At 43.0% G+C, this 16,939-nt stretch overlaps 1 protein-coding gene across 1 annotated transcript; it reads right to left on the bottom strand.

The window, feature by feature from the left end:
- Positions 1–3,518, bottom strand: LOC130459160 (uncharacterized). Its single transcript, XM_056842530.1, has 5 exons — positions 3,393–3,518; positions 1,965–2,003; positions 1,659–1,878; positions 796–1,019; positions 1–151 (listed from the first exon to the last, which is right to left on the bottom strand). Exons 1-5 carry the CDS (start codon positions 3,516–3,518, stop codon positions 128–130), a joined length of 633 nt encoding a protein of 210 aa, XP_056698508.1. The 3' UTR covers positions 1–127.
- Positions 3,519–16,939: the final 13,421 nt, after the last annotated feature.

The following is a 16,939-nucleotide window of genomic DNA, read 5'->3' as shown; positions in this document are numbered from 1 at the left end:
TGCGACAAGAGAAAAACAAGTCGGAGGCACCAAAATACAGGACCTGAAAATCTGATATCAAATAAACATATTCATGTACCTGGAAAAGGCTAGCAGAGGTTGCCACAGAAATACAAGTTTCACCGAGTCAATTGAGTTGAACTACAACGTGCTGGACCAAAAACAAGATAAAGAGTTATGCTGAATGCATCCCCCAATTATAACAAATTTTACATGATCTATTACTGTACTATTAAATTAGTACATATTTTCTTTACATTATTTATTTCCTCTTCTTATTAAGAATAGTAATTTACCTGTAAAACAAAATGAAAACTAAACCTTCTACAAGTTCTGCTTTTAAACAAAAAAATCTGACTGTCAAGATTATATACGCTCTGTAATTAAGAAGATTACATAAAGATTACGTTTAACATTTTCCTTCAAATTTTTTAAATCAACTTCATTGTTTTGGATTGTCCTAATTTTAACTCCTTAATTGAACCGTCACTCTCCTCGTTTGTCATGCATCGTCTTGAAGTATTACCACATCAAACCAGTTGCGTACTCAAAACACATTAGTAGACTAAACGAAAAGTCTGTTTCATGCATGCTACTCCAAATTAATTAGGGATGTTGCCAATTATAAGACTATTTAGTGATTAAAAACAAAAACCGAGCTTAAGTTTGTTTGTTTTTCTTTCAACCAGCTCTTGATTACTCGAACTTGACCACTTGTTTTGATTAGCAATTTAGCAGAATTAACGGGGAACTCCATAGAGATAAGATAATACAAGGTGAAGAAGATTATCACACCTTAATTTGTGTCCTTTTGTAAGTGTAAGTGATGTGGACGGATCCATCGCTGGCTTGGATGACAGCTGGATACGAGAATTCCATTTCTGAAGTATCTTCAAGAGTCAAAGCATCAATCCACGAGTCACCATCATCACAAGACACAGCAACCTTGAGTAATCCTCGCGAGTCAATATTGTAAGCAAGCACAACACGACCATCCTTTAGCTTCACCCCATCAATTCCTAGTTAGTGATAATTTGTGTAAGTCAGAGGAGACGCAATCAAACTACATGGAAACCCTAGAACTCTAACGACCCATTTGATAACCGGTAAGAAATTGTGGGAATGAGAATAAATCAAAGTGTTATTGAACAAGGAAAATAACATCAAATGTCTATGGTAATGAAACCTTATCTGAAAAATTGGTGTTTCTTCGTAAATTTTCATTACCATTCCCCAGATGGTAATGAAATTTATAAAGGAAAATAAATAATTTTGAGTGAACCATGAGAATGAATATTGATTTTCCATACAAATTTACATATAAATTCATTCCCATAGACACCATTTATGGCCGGCTACCAAACGGGCCGTAAATCTAAGAGAATGTTTTCTTGTCAAACTAAAATGAAGATACAAGTGCAGAAGGTTGACAGAATATATAGTAAGATGTATATTTAGTTATTTACAGTTCGATATGTTCTATAAATCTTAATATCTTCTCTTATTTACAAAATGCAAGGTGTAATCTTAATACTGAGATTAAGGAGTTGAGCAGCTGCGTGTATAAAATGAAGACATTGAGTCATAATATTCCCAGAAATTAATTGCTGCTAAAATATTAAAGATATCACAATAGAAAAATGCTTTCTGAAAAGAACCTGAATTAGGATTTGGGAGTACAGTCGGCTGTGCGTGGCTCCAGGTAAGTCCTCCATCTAAGGATTCCGACATACAAACTCTGCCAATAGCAGACCTCAAAAGAACCCGTAAACTCCCATTTGCTGTCTGGTAAGGTACAGGTTGAATCACACTCAGTCCCTCACCAGGGATATATATTGGTCCATTTTTTCTCCAAGTTTTACCTAAATCCGATGTTACCTAGAAAAGTGAAAAGGAAAAAAAGGAGTCAAAATCAAAGTAAAAGAAGAATGTTCAATTTTGTATATGCTCTTAAAATGTCAGACCTCAACCCAAGCTCCCCAAGAGTTCCAGCTTTCTACAAACTAAATGGTTTGACATATAAAATTCGAAACACTGAACAGATTCAAAACCTGAGCCATCAGTGTCAAACAGTTCAAAAGCTTCCTTTATCTCTTGCCTCTTCTGTTGAGTGAGACCATGATGACGCCCACGTGGCTTATCTTTCCTCACCGTCCTAGCACTTGACGGATAGTATTTACCAAATCAAGAAAATCAAAGTCAACAAAATTCACTAGAAAAATACACACCAACATCTAACAGATATTTCACTACTTAGAGCACACTATTGGCCGGTGTCTCAGTTCCTATCCAAACAGTTCGAACTCAAGACGGTCTAATAACTCAATTAATTCTTACACACTAACAGGAAACTAACCAGCTATATATCGTGCCAGTAAGAATAGAAACAGATACATAAACAAAACACAAATAAAGCAGAACCATAGTAAAAGCATATACTAAATAGAAAATCATCAAAGTGATATAGTAATTCATAGGATACCAAATATTATCCACTTTAGGGTTGACATTCAAAATCGGAAAAAAATCGGAAAAAAATAAAACCCTAACAATCAAAATCGGAAAAAATGTATCAATTAACACAAAAATAAGAATAATTTATATAATCAAACCCTAAAAATACGAAATTAGGGGAAAAATCAAGAATTGACTGAAAGCAAACCCTAAAAATACGAAATTAGGGGGAGATGAGGCGAGAACACAGACCCATCGGCGAAGACAGCGACGCAGGGCCGAGCAACGCCTGAGTTGCTGAGTTCGACGGCTGAGTTCGACGGCGGCTGAGTTCGAAGGCTGAGGTCGAAGGCCAGATGCTTGGAGAGAAGGAGTCGAGCAAATTTTCACAAAAACCAAGACGAATTGTCACCCAATTTCAACAATTACTTGCAAAAAACCCAAAAAAACCACGAATTAGAGAGAGAAAGAGAGCAGATGAAGAAGAAGAAGAATGAGGAGGTGAGAGAGTACGCAGGGAAAGCTGAGGGAAGAAGAGGGAGTACTGAGCGTGGAAATGGTCCTTAGGTTTGAGATGAAATGTTTTTCTTAATTAGCTTTGCAGCGAAATTTTTTTATTACAGGGGGCTTTTATCTGTACGCTGCAAAATAAATGGGCTATTGCAGGGGGCTTTTACTTTGTACGCTGCAAAAAACTCTCTTGCTGCGGGCAATTAATTTGTACGCTGCAACAACCCTTTATAAAGTTTGACCCGCGTTGACCTACTGGTTGTTGAAGCGTATTATTACATGTACGCTGCAACAAGGGGGTTGCAACAGGGGTTTTTTCTACTAGTGTCCACCTTCTCCCTATATTCTCTCTCTAAAGACTTCTTAATTATTTGCTGACTTAGGCATCGGAGGGGGTTTCCTCGGTTAAACCCCCGAGGGTAGCTTACGTTCGCTCTGCTTGACAGGGCCAGGTCTTCCCAGATCATTCTCACAGTTCCATACCCGGAACAAGTGGCGCTAGAAGGAAGGGACCTCTTAGGCCTCACTTCTTGAGAAGACCTAACCCTTTTCATACAATGACTGAATCTAGTGAACCCGTAATCCAACAGATAGAACCGCCCACCACCAGAAAAAGCCAAAGACCTGGGACCATACCCCAGTTTGGTATGCCCTAAAACGCCGGACTGCCAAGAGAAACACCCCAACCTAGAGTCATGGCGACTCCTAGCCAGGGCATCCAAATCCCGACTAGTGCCTCACTGGCACGTCTGGGAGCTAACTTCTCACCAAACCAGATGCGCACAGCTCTGGAAGTCTTGACTTTCCTCACTCAAACAACCCCCCAAGTCATGAGGCCACCTCCTGAGACCGAGGTCGACAAGAGGAGAAAGCGTCCCAGGCCACAAAATAGCCCCAATGTTTGGAGGAGGAATTTGCAACCGGAGATGGAAGGGGCAGACAATCAGGAGCACGAAGTAGAAAGCATCACACCTAGCAGAACTCAACCCAGGGCGAGGACAGAGCAAATGCTTAGCCCAAGGCGCCACTTCGCATCAGGTATGACGAATCCCATCCGAGCTATAGTTAGACCTGATAATTCTCCTTTTTGTGATGAAATACTTTCCAAAAAGACGGAGAAGATAAAAATGCCCACTTGCAAGTACTCTGGAAAGACAGATCCAATAATCACCTCTCAGCCTTTGGGGGGCATATGATGTTTTACACCAACACAGACTCTATGTGGTGCAAAGTGTTTCCTTCCACACTAGAGGGGACAACACAGAGCTGGTTCGATCAGATACCCAGAGGAACTATCACTTCTTTTCGGCAGCTGTCCATCTTATTCTGTACTCAGTATGTAGCCAATATTGCAAGAGAAAGGATGACAGTGGAGTTGATGTCGGTCGTTCAAGGGTCACGGGAGTCCCTAAGAGACTATATCTCCATATTCAACATGGAAGCGTCAAACATACCCAAATTACAGCAAGAAGTGGCAGTCTTGGCAATGATGTCTGGTTTGCCAGATGGGGAGTTCAAGAGTTATATGGGGAGAAAGTCATTTAGAACATTGGCAGAGGTGCTGGGGAAGGCAAATGAGTTCGTAAAAAGCGAGGAGATTGGCAGAGCAACCTCTCGAAGGTATGCGACAGGTGAAAGTAACTACAACGGGCAAAGCAAAAGGGAACCGTACAAAAAAGAATACCCAGACAGAAGAGAAAACAAGCAGCCCAGAAAAGACTGGCATGGACAACGCCGAGGCAGGGGTAATGAATTCAGAACTGAAAAGAGGGGCAAGTTTAATGAATACACTCCTTTAGCTGCATCCAGAACCCAAATTTTTGCTATCAGTCTAGAAGATGAGAAGTGGCAGAGACCACCAAAAATGTATAACAAATACAGGAACCCAAAGAAATATTGTGATTTCACAGGGATCATGGTCATCTCACAGAGGAGTGCACTCACTTGAAAGACAACATCGAGGACCTGATTCGAAGGGGATACCTGACACAGTTCAAAACAAAAAGCTCATACAGCAGAACCTATGAGAATAGGGATGACGATGGCAGATTTGACAACAAAAAGAAAGAGCATACGCAGAGCCACCCAGTAGATCAGAAGAGGTCAAATGATATACTGGTCATAACAGGAGGGCCAGTTTACGCTGGGACCACAGCTAGCGGTGCTAAGGCCAGTGTGAGTGAATTCAAGCACCAGGTCAATTACCATAACTCAGGCAAATGGCCTGCCCCTCCAAAGATTCCAGAAGATGACTGTAAGGGCATAATTTATCCCCACGATGATCCAATGGTATTAGCTTTGAGTGTGGCTAATAGAAGAATCCATCGAATTCTGATAGATGGAGGCAGTTTTGCAAAGATTTTGTTTTGGCCAGCTTTTCAGGAGTTACAGATCGAAGAAAAGCGCATAAAGCCAATTAACTATCCGGTAATTGGCTTCACAGGAGCAACGGTGATACCAGAGGGAATAGTCAGCTTACCAGTGCAGATTGGGCAAGGAAGAGACATTGGGCAAGGAAGAGACATCAAGGATGTCATGGTGGACTTCAGGATAGTAAAGGTACCCGCAGCTTACAACGCCATCCTGGGCAGACCATTCATCCATGATGCAGGGGCAGTGGTGTCCACTTACCACCTCACCATGATGTATACCACAAATGATAACAGATCGGCCAAAGTCAAAGGAAATCAGGAACAGGCCAAAAAATGCTACCACACAGCCCTAAATCAGCCACCCAGACCCCCACCTCTTGCAGAGGCAGACATTCCCCTGTCTAGGAAGAGAAAAAGAGCAGAACGTAAGAAAGATGCACTGTTGAGCATGGAAAACTTTGAGCATCGTGAGGAAGGATTGTTGGAGCCAACACCGGCAGAGGAAACAGAAGAGATAGAACTGGAAGAAGGAGTGGAGGACAGAACAGTTCGAATTGGCACAGATATGGATCTCTCTCTCAGAGTAAACATGCATCATCGATTTGTTACGAGAGCACGCAGACATATTTTCTTTCTCTGCTGACGAAATGCCAGGAATTGATCCTAGCGTCATGGTCCATAGATTGAACGTCAACTGAGAAGTTCGACCAGTGAAACAGAAGAAAAGAACTTTTTCGACAGAGAAAAATGTGGCCATTCAGGAAGAGGTCAACAAATTACTAGCAGCCAAGTTCATAGAAGAGTGTGACTACCTAGAGTGGTTGGCTAACGTTGTAATGGTGAAGAAAGCAAGCGGTCAATGGAGGATGTGTGTAGACTTTACGGACCTAAACAAGGGTTTCCCGAAAGATTGTTACCCGTTGCCCAGGATAGATCAACTGGTAGACTCCGCGAGTGGACATGCTTTGCTAAGTTTCATGGATGCATTCTCTGGCTATCACCATATCAGTTTACTTGAATCAGACCGAAAGAAATCTGCTTTCATCACAGACGCTGGAGTTCACAACTATAAAGCTATGCCATTCGGCCTGAAGAATGCAGGAGCAACATACCAGAAGCTCGTAGATAAGATATTTGCAAAGCAAAAGGGTCGAAATGTGGAGGTATATGTAGATGACTCCATAGTCAAGAGAAAAAAGGAGGCTGATCATATTAAAGATCTGCGTGAAACATTCGCCACCCTGAGACAGTATGGCATGAAACTGAACCCAAAGAAGTGTGTTTTCGGTGTTAAGTCAGGAAAGTTTTTGGGGTTTCTGGTCAGTGAGAAAGGAATCGATGCCAACCCAGAGAAAGTAGAAGCCATACTTAGCCTGCCAGAGTTGAAGAATATACGAGATATACAGAGACTAACCGGAAAAATGGCAGCACTCACTCGGTTCATCAGCAAGTCTGCGGACAGGTCCCTTCCTTTTTTCCAAGTGTTAAAAGGAAACAAAACGTTTAAGTGGGGAAAAGAGCAAGAAAAGGCATTCGAAGAAATGAAAAATCACCTGAAGAGTCTCCCAACTATGGCCAAACCAGAAGTTGGAGATGTGTTGCAACTATACATCTCTGCCTCTAAAAAGACTGTAGCAGCAGCCCTGATAGTGGAAAATGACAAGGTCCAACAACTAGTATATTTTGTAAGTCACATCCTCAACCCCGCAGAGCAGAGATACCATTTGATCGAAAAAATGGCCTTCGCCGTTATGATAGCTGCCAGAAAATTGAAACCATATTTCGACGCTCACAAGGTACAAGTGCTAACCAATCAGCCTCTAGAAAAATCGTTGCAAAGGTTGGACACCTCTGGCAGACCCTTGAAATGGGCAGTAGAGCTTTCGGAGTACGACATTGAGTACAAACCCAGAACTTCCATAAAAGCACAAGCACTAGCAGATTTCATAGCAGAAGCCTCATACGAAGAGGAAGAAGAGCCATTAGGAACATGGAAGATCTCAGTAGATGGCTCTGCCGCAGTCACTGGGTCAGGAGCAGGTATCATAATGGTCTCACCAGAAGGCAATGTTTTTTAATATGCCATAAAGTTCAAGTTCAAAGCTTCAAACAATGAGGCAGTTACGAAGCAGCAATTGCAGGCATCCAGATGTGCAAGGCGGCAGATGCTAAAAAGATAGTGTTGATAACAGACTCACAGCTAGTAGCCAGCCAGTACAGAGGCGAATACGAAGCTCGAGAGCCATCCATGCAGAAATACCTGGCCCTGATGAAAGAAGAAGTGGCCCAGTTAGAGAGTTTCGAAATTCAATGGGTACCCATAGTAGAAAACAATCAAGCAGATGCCCTGTCCAAGCTGGCAAGTTCGACACTGCAAGACCTAGAAAGAACAGTGATGGTCGAGGTCCAAGAAGAAAAGAGCATTGATAAAAAGCCTTCAGTAAACTTTGTAAGCACAGAACCACAATGGTATGACAGTATAGTGTCGTACAAACTCGGCAGGAGTCTTTCTATAGCAGAGCCAGAGCGGAAGAAGGTAAAGCGAAACGAGCACTGGTTCGTGATTTATCAAGGAAAGTTGTACAAGAAGTCTTTCTCCCTACCCCTACTGAGATGCGTATCAACAGAGGAATCACAGAGGATCATTGAGGAGATTCATGAAGGAATATGTGGTAATCATATTGGAGGGAGAACACTAGCCTTAAAAGCCCTCAGGGCAGGATACTACTGGCCAACCATGGTCGGTGACTCGCAGTCATATGTCAAAAAATGTGACAAGTGCCAAAAGTTTGCCCCAGTGATCAACCAACCTTCCAATGACTTGGGACCAATCATCAACCCCATACCATTTGCTCAGTGGGGAATGGATATTCTGGGCCCGTTCACGGCGGCAAGTGGAGGAAGGAGATATTTGATTGTGGCAGTGGATTATTTCACCAAATGGATCGAGGCAGAGTCTATAAAAAGCATAACAGCCAAACGAATGAAAGACCTCATCTGGAAGAATATCATCACAAGGTTCGGTATACCGGAGAGTTTAGTCTTTGATCACGGAACACAATTTTACTATACACCTGTAAAAAGACTACTGCGCAAAGCTAAGAATAAAATTCACGTACGCATTCGTATGTCACCCCCAGAGCAATGGGCAGGCAGAGGCAGCAAACAAACAGATCTTAGGGGCATTGAGAAAAAAGATAGAAGACTTTAAGGGCGCATGGGCAGATCTCATTCCAGAGATTCTGTGGTCTAACAGGACCACTGAGAAAGAGGCAACAGGAGAAAGTCCATACAAGCTGGCTTTCGGGGCTGAGGCGGTCTTACCTGTCGAAGTGGGTCTACCTAGTTTCAGAGTGCAGTACTACGACGAAGGCACTAATGAGCAACTTATGAGGGAATCGTTGGATCTCTTACCAGAGGTCAGGCTGCAGGAAGAGCTCAAGCTGGCAACGAACAAAGAGAGAATGAGCAGGGCATATAACAAGAGAGTCAAGCATAGACCTATGTAGGTGGGAGATCTGGTCCTTAGACGAACGGTCGCCACCGGAAAAGGAAAAGCAGAGGGAAAGTTTACTGCCAACTGGGAAGGACCATACCAGATCACGAGAGAAGTAGCCCCTGGCTCGTACCATCTCATGAAAATGGAGGGAAGAGAGTTGAGAAACAGCAAGAATGTCAATATGCTTAAGAAATACTATGTGTAGGCACAAAGAGTCAATATTGTAATAAGGCAATAGAAGCCAAAGTAATCCCTTACTCTTGTATTTCCTTCACATTTGCAGATATAGTAAAATTGGCCCACCCATACTCAACAAACGCATCAGGACTGTCAGAAAAGTAAAGAAAAATACATATGTAAGTAACCAAGACACGCACAGGGGAAAGCGCCCTCCACAGATAACTTGGTTTGATCAACCAGGTTACCTGAAGGATATTTCCCCGGTGAAGGTCTTGGTGAAACACTCCATGAGTTTTGTTCTAGCTAAAGCCAGAACAATTCAACGATACAGGCAGCCCAATAAAGGCTGGAATAAACAAAGTGTAAAACACTTCATGAGTTTTATTCTGGCCAATGCCAAAACAATTCAGCGATATAGGCAGCCCAAAAGAGGCTGGAATAAACAAAAAGCGCAATAGCTCACAAGTTTTGTTTTGGCCAAAGCCAGAACAACTCAGCAATACACAGCCCAAGAAGAGGCTATAGTTTAAAAAAAAAAAGAGTTTTGTTCTGGCCAAAGCCAAAACAATTCAGCGATATAGGTAGCCCAAAAAAGGCTGGAATAAACAAAAAGCGGAATAGCTCACGAGTTTTGTCCTGGCCAAAGCCAAAACAATTCAGCGATATAGGCAGCCCAAAAAAAGGCTGGAATAAACAAAAAGCGCAATAGCTCACGAGTTTTGTCCTGGCCAAAGCCAGAACAATTCAGCAATATGAAGCCCAGAAAAAACCAGAATAGGAGAAGTATAAAACATCTCGTAAAATCTATTGCGGGCAAAAAGCCTGAACAGCTCAATCGCATAAGCAGGCCAAAAAGAGGTAAAAGGGAGAAAAAACAATAAACTAATAAACAAAAAACGCAAAGCAGTCAAGACCGCAATAACGCAGCGAGCAAACACAAAATTAACACAACACAAACACGTTGCATAAACAGACAACAAGACCGGCGACTATACCTCAAAAACTTATGCAAAGTACAGCCTTGCAAAACGACCACTGCTGATCAAACTAAAAGCAATAATAAATATTTTCAAGTACAAGTTTTTACTCTCCACGCAGGGAGGACCAAATGGCTAGAATAATGATAGATTATTATGTATTAGTTGAGGTAGTGCAGGATGAACATGGGGACAGTCGCCTGTGCCATTATTGCTCGGCGTTATCTTCGGTATCAGACGAAGGTAGCTCCCCAGGATGACATTCTCGACACAATGGTCAGGCACCCCATCATCCTCTAGTACCGAACCACCCGCAGCCAGAGATGCTTGCTCAGCCTTCCTCTTCTTCCTCAATAGCTCAACATGAAGCCCAGCTAACCAGGTAGCTTCAATAGGAGACCAGTCGAAATCAGGATACTTCTCTTGCACTATTAACGAAGCAGCTTTCCAACCCCCATCGTAGCTCTCGGTGCGCAAGGCGTACTGCTCATCTGACCGGCGAAAGTCACGAACAGCAGCAGCAATTTGATCTTCGATGGTGTTCTGTAGAAGAGCTGTTTCATTGTCATGTGCCTGCTCAACGGCAAGAAAATCCTGCTGAAGTGAATCAACCTTCTGCCGCTCAGTGACAAGATCAATTTGGGCCTAGGAAAGGTCATTTCGTAACTGATCACGCTCTTCAGTAACGAGTTTCAGCTGATCATTGGCTGAGGTCAAGCAGGTCAAAGACATCTCCAGATCAGCCGTTAGGTCCTCGATTCTCTTCTTCTGAGCCTCCATATGAGCTGCGTTAGCAGCAAGTCGCTTCTGGTAGACTATGAAAACCTCTGTCAGCTCACGAACAGAAAGAAGAAGGAAAGAAAGGTCGTAAATAAACACTTATAAAAAAAAGAGGGGGAGCAAAATTAATATGACATATATCATGAAAAATAAACTAAGTATACCTCCATGACCTTCTGGCACGCATTCGCTCCTGGGGTATACAAACGCTCGCCGGGCAGATCACGGGGCAGTTGCAGACCTCGCAACATCCTCAAAGCAAGCGTGCCACCTTTCTCAGGGTAATTCCCATAAAGAGTTTCCGACTCCGAAACGTCCCAACGAGGAACAAAGGTACGATCAGAGGGGGAGTGGGTAGTAAATATGGCAGACAACTCGGGATCAACATGGGGGCGAATGTCGAGGTACTCCTTCTCGACAAACTCCTTATGCCGACCACTAATATGCAGATCAAGATCATCGGCCAAGGCGTCATTCTCATGCAGCTCATGCTCTATAAACTGCCGAAGAGAGCTCCCGAAGGTGTTACTGCGATTGGGGTCTGCCATAGAAGGAGGAGGCCGAGGTAGCTCGATTTCTTCCTCAATCCTGGGTTGTTTCCCAGGACGCTGAACAAAGGGCTCTTCAGCTTCAATATCCATCGGGTCGGACGCAGAGCCAGAGCGACCAGGTTGATCGCAAACCTCGTTGGCCACCTCCCCAAAATCTTGACCAACATCTCCTACCGGAGTTTCGAGCTCAGCCTCGAAGTCAGCTCGGCTGCGACGGGAGCTAGACAAAGAACCCCGTACAGAGGCTCCACGAGAAGTCTGTGCCCGACGAACGAGGGTACCAACTGGACTAGTGGATACAGAGGAAACAGCCCTGGACACCCTTGGTATAGAGTTAGAAGCCTCCCCTCGACCAGATCGACGGGTAGAGCTTCTTCGGCTACCCTCTATCTGGTCAGCCAGGATTTGATACCCATCCGCGGCAGGGTCGGGAGGAGCAGCGTAGATGAAAGAACCATCAACTCGAACACCCAGTTTTTCAAGATCCAAAAACCGACGACCTGGGGACAAAGGCAACACAAAAAAAAAACATAGTGTAAAATAAAAAAAAATTAAAAAAAAAAAAAAAAAAAAAGAGAAGGAAAGAAAAGAAGAACAAGAGAAGAAAAAAAAACACAAGGAAAATTGGATACAAAAAATCTAACCTTGAGGATGGGTAGAGCAAAGGAACATTGCGGACAGTATGTCGTTCCGCAGAATATAACTTGAATGGGGGAGCCACACCTTGGGCAACCGACCAACCTCCTTCCCAGAAGTGTTGAACCTCGGCTCGGAAGAGAAATGTTCAAATGCCCTCTTCTCCAGAACAGCACCATCCAAAATCTCCACTCTCTCTAAACGGGTTCGAGGCCGGACAAATCCTCGAGCAACAGGAAAGTCGGCAGGAACAACAAGCCAATAAAACCTATCTTTCCACTTTTTTAACCAGTAGGCATGCCGTGACAGGTCAGCCTCCCGCGGTTGCAATAAATGGAAAACCAGCCAATCTTGTTACCAGTACCACTATTACGAAGATGATGTACTTGTTTGCATAAAGAAAGGGTTTCAGGAAAACCCAAAAACCAACAGACCCAGATGTAACTGACCAAAGTACGCACAGCGAAGGGATGAAGTTGAGCCAGGCAGATGTTAAAGGCACGAAGGATCTTCACCAGGGTAGGATCCAGAGGAAAGCGCAGACCAAAGTCCAAGCTATAGGCGTAAACACCTATACACTCCTCTGGTGGATGAGTAATCCGACCATCATCAGCCGGCACAATAAGCTGATAACCGTCAGGTAGACCATAAAACTCCTTCCCAACAGCAGCGTGGTTCTCCTTCCGCGCAACATCTGTCCACTTGGTATTCAGCTTTGCATTTAGCGGACCAAAGGCAACGACCTCAGATAGGTAGGGCAATTGATCCCTAGGCACAATATTCTCTTCCACATAGTTAGGAAAAGGCCTCAACTCATTCACCTGGGCTAAAATCTCTCCCCCATCAGCTTGCTCACCCACAGAGATAGTAACAGGGTCAGCCATCATAGAACGAAAAATCGATTCCCGGCGTCTGTAAACACGCAAAGACAGTTCAGACTCGTTAGCTCCCGCAAGCTGCTCAAAATCATCTAACCAGGCCTTTTCAGAAAGAGGCTGAACATCAAACCCTGGGGGGGCATCAGATAGCGGATTTATCCTAACTATCCGGGAAAGATAGTCATGGTGCATCTCCCTAAGGATCTGACGAAGAGAGGGGGACAAGTCGGCTGTGGAGGTGAGACACCTAGGGCCACCCACGTATGGGGAAGGAGATTCTTCCCTAGGAGAATCCTCATCAGAGGATATAGGAATTACAACGGGCACAGAGCGAGACAAAACATCATGCATAGATTTAGTTCTGTGTTCAGCAAAAGCTCGAGTCTCCTCATCAGAAGATAAAGAGACAGAGGAAGGAGAAGAGGTAGCATAGGAGGCAGAGGAAACACTTTTTGCGTCTGAACTACTAGGATTTTGGCTATCAGACGCATCAGACATTGTAAACTGAAAGCCACAAGAAAAAGGGAAAAGGGCACCAAAGTAAATAACACTCAAAAAAAATGGGGGGGGGGGGGAGAAGTGAAAAGGACACAAGCTTCAAACACACGATAATGGCGGAAACCAGAAATTGCAGCCAAAAGAAACCCCAAAATGCAAAGAATTCAGGCAATAAACAAAAGAAAACCACCCAAAAAACTCAGGAACACACGAAAAAAAAGAGTAAAGATACAAACTTACCGGAGAAAGGAGACGAAATCACGACCGAAAAGAGCGCAGCAATAAGAACTTCTCCTCCCAAAAATGGCGAAGAAAAACAGGCGAAACGAACAACCACCGCAAGCAGCGAAAACACCAGCAATCGACCGAAAAGTTAACAAGGAACACGAAAATGAAGAAAAGTTCGAATTTTGAAGGTAATTTCACAATGGGTAAGTGAATTAAGATGGAAGCGCTCAGGTGTTTTTTCTAGAAAAAACAAGGAGAGAGAAAATAAGAACGGAAGAAGAAGACGGATGGAGCCCCCCCCCCCCCCACTTTTTAAAATCAGCAAGGAACGGTTAGGATTCAGTCGATGTTTCGGCTACCAAAGTCGGATGATGGGCACGTGTCATCATCATTTGACCAAATTCGAACACAGCAAAGAACGGCCCAGATTCAATGACGATTCCATAGACCACCCAAGACGAGCGACTCGTGGCACGAAAAAATGACGGTTAATTCTTGACAAATTTACCACTCCACCCTCAAGAAAATCCCGCCAAAACCACACACCCACGTGTCAAAAAAAAAGGGGGTGAAGAGTAGACCTAACTCAAGAGGTCAGATCTACTCTTGAGGGACTGGCAATCATATAAAAAACGGTATAGACGGAGAAAAAATAAACATTGCAAATTCAAAAACGTCAAGAGCATGAAACAAAAGAGCAGACCTAACTCAAGCAGTCAGTTCTACTCTTGAGTGACTAGTTGTACGGGGTCATATCCGGCAAGGACAAAGCACCGGCAGCAGAGCAAAGCCGCTCTGCCCAGGACAATTAAAGTCAGGAAAAGGCTCAAGACCCCAAATTGAACATATATGGTTCAGACAGGCCAATGGTCCCAGAGCATGCTAATGTACAGGACAAAACCTAGTCTGACCGCATAGGGTCCAAAGGAAGACTTACTGGCTAGAAGACAAAGATGAAGTACACCGCCGTCACACGTGGCGACACCCTAGTAGGCCAAAGTACAGAATAGTACGCCTATAAATACCACCCACATCATTCATGATGGGACACATTCTTACACACGGTACTTGCTCCACCTTCTCTCTATATCCTCTCTCTAAAGACTTCTTAATTATTTGCTGACTTAGGCATCGGAGGGGGTTTCCTCGGTTAAACCCCCGAGGGTAGCTTACGTTTGCTCTGCTTGACAGGGCCAGGGCTTCCCAGATCATTCTCACAGTTCCATACCCGGAACAAAGACTAAATCAAAGATTAAAAACACCTAGAATTAAGTATCACCACTAGCATAATCAATGCAAAGATAAATTCCTACCCCAAACTAATTATGGTATTATTATGTCATATAATTAGGTGTCTGTTGACTCCATAGTGCATAATTTCTCTTCTTTTTATTTAAACTATGTATACTTGACACAAACAAAAATATGTTAAATTTTTTTTTTTGCTAAGTAAATAAGGAATATATTAGCTCAAAACCGATTACAACTTAAGCTAACTCTAGCAAAACAAACCAACTAGGTTGGACCATTTTGAACTAGAGCAAGCAGACACCAAACAACCACTACTTACAAAGTCAAAAACCATTGACTATCCCTTCTACTTACAGAATTTGGCATAACCATATGAATTCTACTTCTAACAATTTGCTTCAACCTAGACATAGAATGTTGCACAGTTGGAACAACACCATTCCAAAAACTGTCATTCCTGCTCGTCCAGATGATGTACACAGCAGCAGCAATGCCTGCATACATCACCTGTTTCCTGATTTTTGAGTGCTTACTACTCCCAAATTTCTTGATAAGCTGTTGCAAGTTACAATCAGGCAACTGGATGCCCAACCAGACCTTCAACTCAACCAGATTTTTACTACTATAAAGACATGAGAAAAATAGATGATCATGATTCTCTATCCCTTGCCCACACAGTAGGCAAGCAGAAGAAGAACTAACACCAATACTGGCCAATCTAGCAGTTGTTTGCAACCTCTGCTGAACAGCAAGCCAGCAGATGAACCTGTGTTTTGGAGTGTTCAGACGATTCCACACCATTTTATCCCAGTGAACTTTTTGTTTACCCCCCACCAATTTTTCATAAACTTGCTTGACAGAATAGTGCTGCATTGAACACAATTCAGCATAAGAGAAATGCAGCTTCGGCTTCTCCTAAGTGGCACAAACCTTCTTCCAGTACCGACTTGAAATACACAGAGGTCACCCATTTTGTCCAGACATTGGCCTGATTAGTAGCAAGAGACCACACATACTTTCCTATGTTTGCCACATTCCACAAAAGTACATTCCTGAACCCCAAACCACCTACACTTTTATCCATACAGGTACTGTCCCAAGCTACATTACTTGGTTTCTGACTGAATGGTTTCCCACTCCAAAGAAAAGACCTGCAGATCTTAGCAATTTCCTGCAGCACACACTTAGGGAGAATATAAATCTGGGCCCAATACACATGAAGACTCATAATAACAGAATGAATCAGTTGCACCCTTGCAGTGTAAGAAAGATTTCTAGAGCTCCAAATTCTTATTCTAGCTGTCATTTTTTCAACCAAAACCCCACACTGAGCAGCTGAAATCCTCTTTGAGCTAATAGGAACACCCAAATATTGAAATGGAAGATTACTTCTGCTAAAACCAGACACCTCTAAAACTCTTTTCACAACAACTTCAGACATACCATAGCAGTAAATGGAGGATTTAGCTTTATTGGCTTGTAAACCAGAGGAGTCTGAGAACAACTTGAAAGCTTGAAGTAACAAATAAATGGAAGGAAATTCCCCTTTGCAGCATAAGATCAAGTCATCTGCAAAACATAAGTGAGTCAACTGAAGTTGACTACATCTTGGGTGATACTGGAAGTGCTGCAACCCACTCATTTTCTGTAAAATTCTGGACAAGTATTCCATGCAAATGACAAATAATAGGGGGGACATAGGGTCTCCTTGCCTCAAACCCCTTTTTGACTTGAAAAACCCTTGCATTAAACCATTTATCATCAATGAAAACATAGGAGAGGTAACACATTCCATGACAAGCTTGATAAATTGCTCTGGGAACTCTAAACACACCAACATTTCTTTGAGAAACTCCCAATCAACTGTGTCATAAGCTTTTTGCAAGTCAATTTTCATCAAGCAACTAGGTTTGACACTCTTCCTACCATACGGCCTCACAAGATCCTGGACTACCATAATATTATGCACTAAGAATCTCCCATGAACAAAACCACCCTGGTTTTCCAAAATGAGATCAGGTATGACTCTCCTTAATCTCCCACACAATACTTTAGTAACACACTTATACAAAGTGTTACAGCATGAAATGGGTCTGAAATCACTCACATTCCTAGGACATTTGGT

Source organism: Spinacia oleracea, chromosome 4 (genome assembly GCF_020520425.1).
Source record: "Spinacia oleracea cultivar Varoflay chromosome 4, BTI_SOV_V1, whole genome shotgun sequence".
Lineage (NCBI taxonomy): Eukaryota > Viridiplantae > Streptophyta > Magnoliopsida > Caryophyllales > Amaranthaceae > Spinacia > Spinacia oleracea.
This window is presented reverse-complemented; position numbering and strand designations above follow the sequence as displayed.

Excerpts from the sequence above, each read along its gene's own strand:
- LOC130459160 (XM_056842530.1), bottom strand. The coding sequence starts at position 3,518 with ATGAAAAGGGTTAGGTCTTCTCAAGAAGTGAGGCCTAAGAGGTCCCTT. Across the intron at positions 1,879-1,964 it reads CTTGGGGAGCTTGGGTTGAG|GTAACATCGGATTTAGGTAA; the intron begins GTCTGACATTTT and ends TCACTTTTCTAG. Across the intron at positions 1,020-1,658 it reads ACTCCCAAATCCTAATTCAG|GAATTGATGGGGTGAAGCTA; the intron begins GTTCTTTTCAGA and ends ATCACTAACTAG.